The sequence below is a fragment of the Poecilia formosa genome, unplaced genomic scaffold, assembly GCF_000485575.1.
Source record: "Poecilia formosa unplaced genomic scaffold, Poecilia_formosa-5.1.2 Scaffold21, whole genome shotgun sequence".
Lineage (NCBI taxonomy): Eukaryota > Metazoa > Chordata > Actinopteri > Cyprinodontiformes > Poeciliidae > Poecilia > Poecilia formosa.
Window position 1 is genome coordinate 2,150,675 of NW_006799960.1, and position 14,437 is coordinate 2,165,111.

The 14,437-nt window shown below is 37.5% G+C and overlaps 3 protein-coding genes across 3 annotated transcripts; 2 read left to right on the forward strand and 1 right to left on the reverse strand.

Moving 5' to 3' along the window:
- Positions 1-47: 47 nt before the first annotated feature.
- On the reverse strand, positions 48-7,998 carry rab5aa (RAB5A, member RAS oncogene family, a). The gene is made up of 6 exons (XM_007547687.2): positions 7,804-7,998; positions 4,169-4,390; positions 3,860-4,011; positions 3,599-3,721; positions 2,548-2,641; positions 48-2,385 (listed from the first exon to the last, which is right to left on the reverse strand). Exons 2-6 carry the CDS (start codon positions 4,332-4,334, stop codon positions 2,270-2,272), a joined length of 651 nt encoding a protein of 216 aa, XP_007547749.1. The 5' UTR covers positions 4,335-4,390; positions 7,804-7,998; the 3' UTR covers positions 48-2,269.
- Positions 7,999-8,627: 629 nt separating this feature from the next.
- otud6b (OTU deubiquitinase 6B) lies at positions 8,628-11,729 on the forward strand. Its single transcript, XM_007547688.2, has 8 exons — positions 8,628-8,915; positions 9,338-9,486; positions 9,729-9,827; positions 10,058-10,258; positions 10,446-10,566; positions 10,663-10,724; positions 10,857-10,963; positions 11,357-11,729. The coding sequence occupies exons 1-8, from the start codon at positions 8,849-8,851 to the stop codon at positions 11,439-11,441; spliced, it is 891 nt and encodes a 296-aa protein (XP_007547750.1). The 5' UTR covers positions 8,628-8,848; the 3' UTR covers positions 11,442-11,729.
- Positions 11,730-12,211: 482 nt separating this feature from the next.
- On the forward strand, positions 12,212-14,406 carry LOC103135202 (erythroblast NAD(P)(+)--arginine ADP-ribosyltransferase-like). Its single transcript, XM_016669288.1, has 2 exons — positions 12,212-13,167; positions 13,618-14,406. Exons 1-2 carry the CDS (start codon positions 13,114-13,116, stop codon positions 14,347-14,349), a joined length of 786 nt encoding a protein of 261 aa, XP_016524774.1. The 5' UTR covers positions 12,212-13,113; the 3' UTR covers positions 14,350-14,406.
- Positions 14,407-14,437: the final 31 nt, after the last annotated feature.

Sequence of the window (14,437 nt, forward strand, 5' to 3'; positions counted from 1 at the left end):
TTCAGTATGTATTTTGTCATTACATAACAGTACTGTAAAATGCTTGCATTTAAATGTGTTCTGTTGCAAAGAAGTGTTGACAAAAAAAAAAAAAAAAAGGGAAAACATACAATTTACACCCCCTATTAGGTTACCTGACATCTGTTCTATCGCTCCTGCATTACGGTAGCAACGCTTTCTGAGATGCTGTGGATTGTCAGACCGATCTCATTTATCCCAATTTTTAGGGAAATTTTCCAACAAATAGCTCTGGATGTGGAAGTTCAGCTTTACTGGGGATATAAATGAACCATACTAACAAGAAAAAAACAAACAAACAAACAAAAGGCAACAGAAAGGTCATTTTTAACAAACAGAATCTAATATGCTTGGGTATAACATTTTAGAAGTGTAAATAAATGCAATTTTATTTATTTTTTTACTTTTAACACTACATACATTAATATAGACCACCACTGATTATAATTTAACCATTTTTGTGAAAAGAAACAGCAAAACTCCAAACCCAAACTGTAGCTGTTTTCCTGCTATCTGTACAGTTTTTTTTAACCCCTAATGATTATCTAGATAACTCCCTAGCAAGCATTAGTCACTAGAAAAAAAAGAAAAAAAAAAAATCAGGAAAAAAAGTAGACTACACCGCAACACCATATTTACAGTATATTATTTATATATTTATATTATGTATATATTTATAACACACTGACTGAGATTATGACAACACAAATTCATAAGCATCATTAGTGCAAGGCATGAGTAAGACCAGTAAAAAAGTTATTGACAAGAAAAAGTCTAGATAGCTAATGTGTATGTGTGTGCAAATATGTGTGTGTAACATGTGGGGACATAGAAAAACACAAATAATGTGCTTAACATTGGTATGAATGAGGTGTAACAGACTGTGTGTCTACGAACTGCAGAGTGAGTGTGTGCTCCATTGTGCAAGTGTGTGTAATGTGCATGTGACTATAAGTCTACAGTTGAAATCAGTCACCAGCCAGCCCAGGCAAAGTTCGAATATACCGACACACCAACGTGTCTAAAGCACTTCCTAATCCACGTGTGAAATAATTAGAATTCCACTTTAAACATGAAGAGACCTCACATATTGCAGCATCCCACTCACAACCACCACCTTTGCTTTTTTGTTTTTTTTTTTGTTTTTCTTTACCCTGTGCAAACCCTGCAGCGGTCAAGCAACACTGACATAATGAAGGAAAAAAAAAAGCTCTTTGCATAAACAAAATCATCCAAACCCAGTTTGATGGCTGACAAGGGATTAACGAAAGGAGACGACACACGAGAGACGAGCGGTTGCTGATGTGTACCTTAGAGGCCTCTGGCTGAGGGGATGGAGGGGGCTGTCAAGTGTTGCAATGGTTCTTGCAGACACTCGATGCTTTAAGGAATACTGCAAAACATGATACAATGCCACAGCGAGGCAAAAACAAAGCAGGCACAGTCCCTCAGAGGAGACTACAGGTAGAAAAATATACAACATACGCTCTAATTCTAAACTAATGAAGGGAAAGCCTGAGGGAATCAAGAGTTTAAAAGTTTCTTTTAAACTTTGAAGAAAAGGTTCTGAAGACATGAGAGGGACACAGATCTCAGGGTTCCTCTTTTGACTTTCTACTCGACGTCTTTCCTTTTCTCAGAGCCACAAAAAAATGGTTCTTTGTCTCCAACTTTTGTCGCTTTGTGATACTATAGACCAAAGTAAAACACAGTTTGATTTTCTTCTCTTTTTTTTCACCCACGTAAATACACACGTATGTGCAATGACGGCTTAAAGAAAAATATTCTAAATAACCAATAACGACAACAACAAAAAAAATCTACCAAAAATGACCAAAAGCAGAAGAATGGTGGAAATAAGAGCAGTAGTTTCCAGAAAAGGGAAGTGACCCCCCCTTTCCTCAAAATTGAACTCCTATCACAGATGTTGGATGGGCCGACGTTTCTAATATCTGATCGCTGATCCATCTATCAGCCGGAAGGTGTAAAGTAAAAGAGAGTGGTTAGGAGGCGTCTTCAAGGTACCAGCAGAACCTTAATGGAAGAGGCAGAGCCCCAAAGACATCAGTGAAATGGCACTGACTTTGCTACCGAGATACAAAGAAATAAAGTGTGAGGGAGGATACAGGGCATCTTTTTCTGTTTCAAACAAAGGGGGACACGTTGCTTTAGTAGCTGCAGTGGCGTCTGGGGCGTCGGCCACATTAGTTACTAGTTTACAGGTCAGGGAGGGAAAACTGTGTTCTTCATTTTAGGTAGAGCAGCACGGAGCCTTGGCTGGCTGAGCAGCTTCCGTCAGGTCAACTCCCCGGGTCCGACCGCTGTTAGCTCCTGGAGCTTGAGGCTCATTTTTTGGCAATTTCTTTGCTGAAGATAAGAAAACAAAGAAGCAAAAGAAAGAAAAAAAACAACAGCATTTTTTTTTTAGGAACAGAAAGCTCAAGCAATATATATTTTTATATTTTAACTAACATAATGTTAGATGTAACATTATTAATGACCATATCAATTATGTCAAGAATCACTTACCAATAGCCATAAATATCTCATTCACATTCATAGATGTCTTGGCTGATGTCTCCATGAAAAGTAGGCTGTTGTCGTCTGCATATGATTGAGCATCCTGTAAAAAGAAAACAAGAAAATAGCATGAATATTCAACATAGCTTGACACATTACCATAACAGACGAGAATAAGAATAAGCTGCTAGACCCGCGATATCCAAACTTTTTGCCAAAATGATCAAGTTGAAAGTACTGGCAGTAGTTAGTAGCCATGTAGTTGGATGTTTGTGGTCAAACGCCTGTGACTGCCGACCACGTTTGAACTGTTCATAAATTGTGGTCCGAATTTCGCAGGCCACACAAAAATCTTTCAGTCGCCTTCAAATGGCCACAGGCCAGATTTTAGACGCCCTGGTGTTAGGAAAATGGAAGGCAGAAAGAAAGTATTTATGCTGCAACCACAAACTTAAGTTAATTAAGTCATATGACACATAGGGCTGCACTATATCACTAATTTATCACTATTGCAGAATCATTGCACCCAACATACATATTGATGATCATCAAAATAATTTACAAATGAAAATCTAAAACATGTGGAGTGCATTTATTCCACGACTCAATATCTGGTACAGCTACTACCCATCAACTCTGACCAGTTTTCCTGTCTCCTCTAAAGAAACCATTCCTATAGCATTATGGTGCCACTTTTCCAGCGATTTAAAGTATGTAACTAATAGTCCTAATTAGAATGTCCTCCATCTAAAATCATCTGCTTCTACTAGGTTGTCTTCCAGAATTGGCCTGTATTTAACTTCATACACATTCCCGTCAACCCTGACCTGGTTAATCTTGTTTTGCTCCATCAGATAAATTCATATTTGAACCCCTAAGTGTGCGGCTGTGAAGTGACAAAAACACGAGAACTGTTGCAGTACTTTTTGCAACGCAATCAGAATATTTGTAATGTTTCTCTTAGGAAACAAACAAGTATGAAATGATGGGTGAGTCTATAAAAAAAGAAACAAAAACCCAGTGACTAATTGCAGGATTGTTAAGTGGGTAACAACGTGACCTGAAAATCCACAGCTCTCTTGGAGGCCAGGTCGGCTTTATTTCCTGACAGAGCGATGACTATATTAGGACTAGCTTGTCTCTGTAGCTCCTTCACCCAGTTCTTTGCCCGCGCAAAGGACTCCTGCAAAACACACACCATGTGCCATGAGTTAATACTCTCGCTTTACATCATCCTGCAATCACATGCAAGCAATCTGGTTTCATCTATGCAAGTATCATCAGAGCAACTTTCAAAAACCGAGAGCTTCCACAGACGCACCTCGTTTGTGATGTCGTAGACCACGATGGCGGCTTGTGCTCCTCTGTAATACATGGGCGCCAAACTGTGGTACCGCTCCTGACCTGCGGTGTCCCAGATTTCAAACTTCACCGTCGTGTCATCTAGACACACTGTCTGGGTGAGAAAAGCCGCTGAGGGGACAGAACGAGGTGACAGGCTGAGTTGGGGGACATCCAAACGTAAAGGACTGGCCACATTTAAGATAAGTCTCCAGAATGAGAAGATCTCAGAATAATTCATCTGCGTGAATTATTCACATATATATCAGCACAGGCCTTGATTACCTACCTCCTATTGTGCTTTCTTGGAATTCGTGGAACTGGCCCTTGACAAAGCGAAGCACTAAGCTGGACTTCCCAACGGCTGATTCCCCCAACAGCACCAGCTTGAACTGACAGATCTTGTTTCCTGCGTTGGGTCCATTGGGTCTTGTAGCTCCTCCTCTGCTGGCCATGGCCTAATCAGATCCTATGCTATCCTGTGGGCCAAACTTTACGACCTGGGCGTCCGCTGCAGGAAACGGGGAAACTGTTTACTGTTTACTGCACAGTGATAAACGTGTTAAACTTCAGAACGCAACACAACTTGTCATCCAAAACGTTCCAAACATGAACACATTTCAGGGTTTGTTTATGTACGAGTACACAACATTTTAACATAGCTTATTAGATATCCACATTAAGTATATGTCAAACACAGGTAGATAATAGGAAAATCCTTACGAAAGAAGAGAAAAGTGTGCCTCTTCACTGACAGATGACCAACCCCAATTCAGTGATAAAAATTAAAAAAAAAAAAGTAAACTAAAACATCCTCACAGTAAAGCCGCTTCAAAGCCTCTGTAATCAAACTGTATCAGGTGATGCTGGAGTAATGACTAAAACTTAGATGGATTTCACCAACATAAACTGATGTATTTTATTTCTTTTGGATGACTGGTTATCTAAGAAGAGTGATTGCATGTTTGACATTCTTCTGACAGTAGAGAATGCTGTGTTTCACTCAACTTCACCATTAACCTCTCTGACCACCCTATTAAGATTTCTTAAGATATTTTAACACTAAAGAAGCAAATCGCAGCAACTTATCTGATGCTGCATAACAGGAGCATGTATAAAAATAGAAGCCATGTTGAAGGAACCCCTCATTTTATCAGAGTAAAATATCTGATCTCTGTTTCAGACTAACTCTATATATTGTTTTTATACAAGTAGGGAAAAAAAACATGCATTAGTTATTGTGCATATTGACACATCTTAGAAGGAAGTTAAATATTTAGAGAAAGTTTTTTTTTTTTTTAAAGTCACAATAAACTGATGCGGTTTTATTGCTTAAATTAAGAACAAAAGTCACTAAATTGACAGAAAACCTTGTTCAAAGCAGGACCGGGGTCAAACTTGATGTTTGAACTGAATGCAAAAAACATTTGTAATAATTACATTCCGGCTAAATTTCTCTAAGTGGCATCGGCGTCTCCTCTGTCAAACGTCTTCCGGAACAAAGCAAAATAAAAAAATAATAATAAACACAGATATAGGCGCCTCTCCAGAAAATAAACTGACAAACACAAACAAACATCTCTTTGGAACAAAACAGCAGATTAATATGAATAATTTCCATGAAATGCCTTCAAGCTGTGCGTCTCTTTTTCTCAAACATGTTTTACCAGTTTATGTGTCATTATTGACTCATACACTAATGAACTGAACTGAAAGCTGCAACAAGAAGCATAGACTTGACGATTGGTACGGGCTAAAATCACTTTCAAAGAAGTAAGGAGGAAGCCGACACAAACAGACTAAGAGAAAGAAACAAAAATCCTGTAACGAAACACAGCCGTGTTTTATTACAGGACGGAAAGAGAAGGAGATCCGTCCCACCCACAATATTTAAGCCCGTTTTCTCTGTGAGAGCCACTGTTTAGATGCATACCATGCATTACTGACTAACTTATTTAGGAATAAATCCTAACTGTGGAACACATGGCCGCTGTTAGGAAGTAAATCTTGTCTGAGCGACATGCGGAGCAGTTTATAAACTCCTTTAAATACAAACTTGGACCTTTACATGCTCTCCCCTTGACATTGGCAGGTACTGTTAAAAAGTCAGCTAAATGCAGGCTGATATTGCTCTTAGAGAAGTGTTTGACCCAGATTGCTTCGACCTTTTTTGTAAACGCAAACGTGGAAATATTCTTTGTGTCCATCCATAAAAAAAAAATAATAAAATACTTATATCCATGTAAGCTTTTCTGACCATTAATAAAATCAACAGAAATGATACAAGATTATTTATCAACTTACGAAACATTTAGAATTTGTTACACTTAAAAAATGGCATTTTTATATTCGACTGACAGCAGAAAAAATAAATAAAACTAGGTAAATTAGGACTGCCATTTTACCCACCCTAAATATCAAATACTTTATTAGTTTATTAAGTGGCCATCACATGAAGTCTGTTTCCAGCAATAATCTGTGAGTTAGTGAAAGGAGTGAACTACAACATATTTTTTATTGCACTATATAGACAATGGCTGATTCTCTATGTCTCGTTTTGGAAAAGCTTTGACCAATTTTTCTAGTTAAGGGCATCAATATAATAGAGATCTAAGATCAGTATTTAAAGTGTGTTTTCAAGTATTTCTTCAGTGATCTGTCATTATATATGCTAGGAGCGAGGGTAAAAAACAGTTGCTAAACAGATTTTTACAACCATCTTACAAGAAATACAAAATCATTGAGTCGACATCTTAAACTGGCTTTATATTAGCAATTTGTGCAAAACAAGCGTCTTTGCATATTCACAAGAAAATGACATGTCTGTTCAGCCTTCCTGTTATCTGTTTAGTCTAACTTTCTCTTGCTACAATGGATGAACTGCACACATTTCAATTAAATTAGTTCCCTTTTCAATAGCTTCTCAGATCTCTATGCTTCTTCTGACACCTCAGTAATAAGGAATTTTGAAAATATTGAGTCTTCTTTCCACAATAACAACTTCCACATGGAGTGTTGTTGTTCTAGTTAATACAATTCAAAGACATTGGCATGTTCTGTCAATTTTAAAAGACAACTGACTGGAGGTCACACTTAAAAGTCAAAATTTCCAACAAATAGCCAGATGATTTTCATAGACAAATTATCTGTGGGGATCTATTCGAAAGAAATGCAAGCTTCATTTTCAAAGGGAAATTTTAAGGAGGAATGTCTAAAAACACAAGCATTAGAAAACATGAACACACAAGGAAGAGCAGCAAGAAGACAGTCCCTGTCTGTTTATCCGGACAAGGACTGTCAACAAACGATGCACGACTGCTGTGCTCACACATTAGGCGCACTTAACAGTCAATCGTTGACTGTAAACAGACTGGCTCATGCTAGCTGTGGCTCTGAGTCTGTTTTGATATTGGATAGCGACTCCTTTCCCAAATGTAGCTTGGTTAGCTTGCACATTGCTAACATACTGCCATCGAATGCTAACTTGACAACAAATTTAACCACTGGCAACTGTAATAATATCCCACAAAAATGCACAAGAGTAAAAAAATAAAGCAATAATATAATAAAATTATGTAAAATGGATGTTAATTGCTAAGGTTGTTACGGCACTTAAACGGGAGTTGCCAAACCCTTAGCAGTAGCATGCTAGCATTGTTAGCATTCCACCCACCCTTTAAGCTGGTAACTAAACGAGCGCTTTTGTCCTAAAACTACCTAAACCAGAGGTTTACAAAGCTACCACACCACCACACACTACGAACAACAACACTCAGTTGAACCAGACTAAGACCTATAAGTCTGTATGATCCGTGGCTATCAAACATCACAGACTTTAGCCGGAGTCAGGTAACGGAGACCCAACAGAGACAACGTTAGCGCTAATCACACTCAACCAGCTGCTAACACCAACATGTCCGCTACCTGAGAGCCAGACGATGGGGGGAACTTTTACTCCCACCACTTTGGTGTGTAATACACACGGAATCCGGGGCACTGCGGTGAGATTGGTACGGGGAGCCGAGAAAACAATTTCAACAATCCCGTCACGTCTCCTCCTTTCTTTCTTCTGGCAACTTCCCCTTAGAACCAAAACACACAACGAGCTCTTCCGCTCTGCGCCACGTCACACAGTACGTCGGCCCGGCGACACCAGCGATGCAGCTCATACAGTCAGAGGCTTACTGAGAAAAAGTTTGATCTTAAAACAATATTACAATAACAGAAATATAGACTTGCCATTATTTTTAGACATTTAAGCTGCTTTTTTTTTAAAAAAATTTAGAAATAATTATGATTCTCTCACAGTAAGGAAATTCAAGTGTCACAGCAGTAAATTGAGCATTCATTTTCACACAAAAGTAAAAATAAAGAAAAAAAGAATAAGCAGAAAATATACACGCATAAATATACATAAAGAACAACAGGTCATTAGCTGTTTTTCTGACAATATATTAGTCTTGTCTAAAGAATCAACATCAACATGGATAAATTAAAATTTGTACAACTGAAAGGATGAGCTAGAATTGCGCATTTACATTAAAGACTAAGCTGAACAAAGAACGACATTTTAATTGAAAGAAAATGAAGCTCATTTTTGTTTTCCAAAATAAAATGCAGTGGGTTTGCAATGTGTTTTAAGGGTCAATTCATCAACCATACTCAATGGACATAATTTAAAATGTTACAAAAATAAACTGAAGGCTGAAGTACATGAAATATCCAGCAGGTGGCGGTTTAGCTACACCTTTTGTTTTTGACAAGGAGAAGAAGAATTCTGACGCCTATCTTCACCGTAGCTTCCGTAGGGCCATTATACCACGTTTTATTAGTCACTGGCTTAGCATTTTTAATCTTTTTGACTATAATGTGATATTTTTCATAAGACCTTCATTACATTAAGTGCAACGGCATTCGTACATTTCATGTCAGCTTGGTGAACTAGCTGAAAAGCAGCAGCTTCAGAGTCATGGAGGAGGAGACACCAGAGGAGCTGCTGATTAAGCGGCACCGTAAAGAGAAGAAAGACCTACAGGGTATCAACACTTACTTGCTGTCATTCTTCTGTGTCAGCGGTGTGACAATGTGCTGTGACTTAGTTTGCATAATCAAAGTTTTTAATGTGACTGCTTCTTAACTGCAACTGTATAAGACAAGGCTGTGGTTCTAGTACAGTTTGTTGATAATTTTAGACCAACTTCAAATATCCCAAATAGTAGAAAAAACAAAACAAAACAGGACAGAAACCTTTAGCTTGTCCCCTTTTTCCAGTAAAAACTCGCTTTGTATCATAGCAATCGACATGTGGATTCAGTTTTTGTTTAACCACTCCTATAAAAAGTTCTAGCTTTTCAGCTTGGTAAAACTTTTATGTCGTAAAGAGTAATATAAAGTTGACATAATTTATTTTTAGTGCAAACTCTTTGACAAGAAGAGTACTAATGCACTTTATTTTCAGCAAAGATCCAGGGTATGAAAAACTCCGTCCCTAAAAATGACAAGAAGAGGAGGAAACAGCTGACGGAGGAAATAGCAAAGCTAGAGTCGGATCTCAGTCAGAAGCATGAGGAGGAACTCAAGCAGATGAAGTCTGACGCTGAAACAAAGGTAACTTCTTTACTCACAACAACTGACTCATCAAAAACTGTTCATGTGTTCTGAATATTGAAGCATGTTTCAGACATGACTTTTTATCTCTCATCAAAATAATTAATACGCTACCTTTTACAATACGTGACATATTATTTAAACATCATGCAAAAGAAACAGTTGCTCAGATAATATTGTCACACCGACTCATTACCAACCTCAATAAAATAACCTCTGCTCCCCTTCTTCACCTTAACCAGGTGGAGGAAGTGGTGAACGGTGTGGAGGCCATAAAGCTGGAAGGCGGAGAACAAGAAGAGGCAAAACAGCCACGAGTCACTAAAGCACAGAAGAGAAGGGTGAGAAGCTTTTTATAAGGCTTTCAAGTATTACTGTGTTATAACCGATGAAACTGGTATACATGGACGTACACACGTTCTATAAATTGGTCTGTAATGTACTTAAAGTGCAGTTATCTTTTAGTTTAAGTAAAATTAAGAGTTTAGTACCCTAAATACTTATCTATTGCTTCCATTTGAGGTGTTGCTGGTGTTAAATTGGTTATTTTTGCATGAACATTTCTCTCCAGGACAAGAAGGCTGCACAGGAGAAGGAGAGAGAGAGCAGGATAGCAGAGGCGGAGGTGCAGAACCTGCAGGGCGTGAGGCACCAGGAGGGTTTAAAGCTAGCTGAGAAACTTGCCAAGCGACAGCTTCAGATAAAGGAGATTTCATCTGACGGACACTGCATGTACCGTGCCGTTGAAGATCAGCTAGCACAGCGATTAAAGGTGGCTTATGTAAACGGAATATTGAAATTATTTGACTATCTAATCAGACATGCACTAAGCAAAAAAATCAATGAACTTTTTGTAGTTTCCCCATTTGAAATGCCCATTTGGAGAATTTTTTTAATACACCATTCATACTTGTTTCAGTGCAAAAACACGTTGCCATAATTCTTCTGTTTCCTCTCAGCCTGGGATAAAGATGAGTGTGAAGGAGCTCCGATCCCGCACTGCTGAGCACATGAGGAACCATGCCGACGACTTTCTGCCTTTCCTCACTAACCCCAACACTGGGGACATGTTCACAACAGGTACCTGACGTCCCTCTGGCTCTACTACACGATGATACCGACGGAGGTGCAGGTAAACCACGAAATAAATGTTTACGTTTTTGTGGTTGTTTCCAGACGAGTTTGAGAAATACTGCAGCGATGTGGAGCACACAGCAGCTTGGGGCGGCCAGCTGGAAGTGAGTTACTCTGCAGCTTTATTTGTCTTTTTTTTTTTTTTTTTTTTTTTTCTTTTTCGTTAAACATATGCATTTAGAGCAGTTAAGTTGTTTTTCTGCTTTTCAGTCATTTCGTATTACTCTTGTTCACAGCTCCGAGCTTTGACTCAGGTGCTAAATCTGCCAATAGAAGTGATCCAGGCCGACTCCCCGTCAATCAGGATTGGAGAGGAATACGATGGCGAAGTCATCACTCTTGTGTAAGATTATTACTCCGTAATCGCACTTTAAACAGAAGGGAAACAGTTCAATAGGAGATACCAGTGTGGTTAGAAATGTTTTACATCTGCATCAAACAGTGTGACTAGATTTGCATCCGTTGGAGGAAAGCATTCATTGCAGGTTTTCTGCATTTAAATGTAGCTTTTTTTAATGCAAATTTTGTATCTCTCATGACTTTGATGCACAGCAGCTCTGAGAAAAATTTTCTATCTGTAGTGATATTCCAATAATATCTGCCTTAGCTGTTGTTAATGCATGATTGAACAGCATGTAAATATGAACAACTGATAGCATAATGGCCATCTCATAGTGTGTAAAGGAGTGCACATAAAGCTACTCAGTCACAGAATATATTTTGTTGTTGTTTACAGATATATGCGTCATGCCTACGGTCTAGGAGAGCACTACAACAGTGTGGAGCGGTTGAAGGATTCGACCGGTGCTGAAGACAACTGAGAGTCCCGCATCTGTGACAGAAATAAATGTCTTTATTTAACAGATTACGAAACAAACGCTTCATGAACTGAAGTCTGTTTTATTACATGTGTATATATAGAGGTTGAGCGCCACCTCTGAGACAGTTATGAAAACAGACGGCTGCGTTTTTTTTTCCCTGGATGGAGATTATTTTCTTTCAGAGTTTAAATGGAAGAGAAAGGGTCAAAATATCAAAATCCATTATTTCAGTGATACGGTACTGAATCATTTGTCCTCTTATATTAAACACTTTTGAGCCTCATTGATTATCTGTATGTTTCCTTGCTTTTATTACAAGCATTTTTTTGTTTATACAAATATAGGTGGGGAAAGCGTGAGCAGCCAATGCAGTACTGCTTTATCCAGTCTCAACCAAGTCTGCTAATAATCATAGTTATGATTTGTCAATAGCTGGCTTTTGTGATCTTTTTTTTTTTTGTAAGTCATATTGCAACACTTGCATTTCACAGAAATTTGATTCATTAACATTCCTGGCATAAGCAGGCCAATACTCCCAAGTAAATCCCATTAATATGTGCATGATTCAGGGGAATCAAACGTTTCCTCTGCCTCACAGAGCTTTTATAAAAGCACAAAGGGGGACAAGAAGATGTACAACAAAATAAATGTACATGATTATAATCTGCAGAATATGCAAGAACATGCAGTTGGTGCATTGGTGTCAGGATTGCACAGAGTCTAACAAATTATGTAAAAACTATGAAAGGGTTTGAATTTGGTTTATAATTAAGACGGTAAGAATAAACGAAAAAATAGTATGTGACATGTTAATAAAAAAAAGCTAAACTTTTCAACATGACTTTTTGCGCTCAATCTCACTTGCTGACACTAATTTTTTTGAGTGTCCTTATGGTTCCCAATACAGAACTGGATTAAACAAAGGTAAAATTATGCAAAGAAAACAAAACAATCTTACAATGATTTTACACCAAATTTACCAAATGTGATGGTTCCACTAAAATACGAAAACTTTTGTAAGCAAAAAACTTTAGTGCAACCATTATCTTGAAAAATTGATCAGAACCTCTCACTGTCCAAAGGGGCTGTTTACTTGAGTTGATAACTATGACTCAGTTACCATTTTGGAAAGGCTATCACACCAAAATATTAACTAGAGACATGTATCTTTTCAAAAAATATCGATGTGAAATTTTGGCTTCTGGCCCATGGACTATTTGAAGGCAATATTCAAACTGAATACCTTGCCAAAATCTACAACAAGCAGGGTTATTTTTCTTTTCCGTTTTTTTGGCTTGATAGAAACTTTATGCTATAAAACTGTTCTGACACAAATTACATTCACATTACAATAAAAGTTCTGTATGAAAATTTTGTTATTTGACTGTTCTGTTTGATAACATTGACAATGGCAGATAAGATTCCAAATGAACAGTTGAAATTTTCATGACTCACGTTTGTTGTGGTATATATTCTGACTGGACTTCATTGCTCACACGTTGAGACGGCTCTCTAAATTCAAGAAGTCCTCATTCTTTTTGGCATAAATCACCTTTACATAGGCGTGAGTGAATTTAAATACTATTCACGTAAAATATAAGTAGCTTATTTTTTTGTTTGTGAAAATAATTTATGAATTGTATTCTTTGTTCTTTAGGAGAAAAAAGAGAACATGTTGATCTTTATTTCACTCTGTCTTCTCTGCTGGGGGCAATTCAACGGAGTGGTGAGTCAAAAATCTGATGGTCCAAAAATGTTATCACAAATTTATATTTAAGAATTATAGGAAATATTTAATGTCTTGTTTTATTTCACGACCTAAAATATGCTATTCAAGTTACTATGCTTTGGGGCAGAATTATTCTCATTTTTTTATTGTGTTCCTGTGTCAATTTCATCTTAATACTTTATTTTTGACAGAATTATTCTGCATTTAATTTTTCAACATATAAATACCATATGTAGGAGTGTTGTAAGGAGTTTTATGTGGAATGTGCATGTTCTCTATGTGCACAATCTGCCCAGGGAGTAGAAATGTTATGGTGAATGTTGCTTACCAGAAAACAAATATAATTTTTTAATTAATATTGGTGATTGTGAAAAAACAGTCACCAATATAGGTTGCAACATGATGCAACCTGTCTCAAAAGTTTTTTCCCCTTTCCTTCTTTTGCAGAGGTCTGAAATACAGCTAGAAATGTATGAAAATTCGATTGATGACATGTTCAGCAATTGTACAGAAGAGATGGCGAAAATGGTCTTTAACAAGTACTTTACAGAACTGAAAAAGAAAGAATATTGGGCCAATGAAGAAACCAAAATAAAAAAGGATGACCATATTCTGACAAAGGAGGAACTGGACGCAATCCGTGTCTACACAGAACATAAAAACGGAGTGTATCGAATATTTAACTCTGCAGTCAGGGATGGTAAAGAAAAGTATGATAATTCATTTGAGTTCCACATGTTATATTTCCTGCTTGTATCTGCTGTACAGAAATTAAAAAAAGCTGACAAAAAGGAATGCCATACTACTTACAGACGATACAAAAGTGAAGTTACATTTAAATTGGATAAAGACAAAATAAGACTTGGTAGCTTTGCATCTAGCTCTCTGACACCTGACCAGAAAGACTATGGAAATAAGGCCTGTCTTGAAATCACAACTTGCTATGGCGCTACAATCGAAGAGTATTCAGCTTATCCTGCAGAGAAAGAAGTGCTTATCCCCCCCTATGAGTTGTTTGAGCTTATAAAAGGAAAAGATGTCGAAGAACTAAAGGATTGTGAATCTAAGTTTGTCTTGAAGAGTGTTGGCATTAACAGCAATCTGGATTGCATATTAGTTAAAAACAATTTATGCTCAATGCTTGAGAGTACCAAAGTTTTGGTCATACATGTTGTGTAAAACATTGCCATTAACATTGGCTTTTATGGTTCCATGCTGTTATGACATAATTTAATTTTATCAACAGTTTCAAGTGTTGTGTGAATTG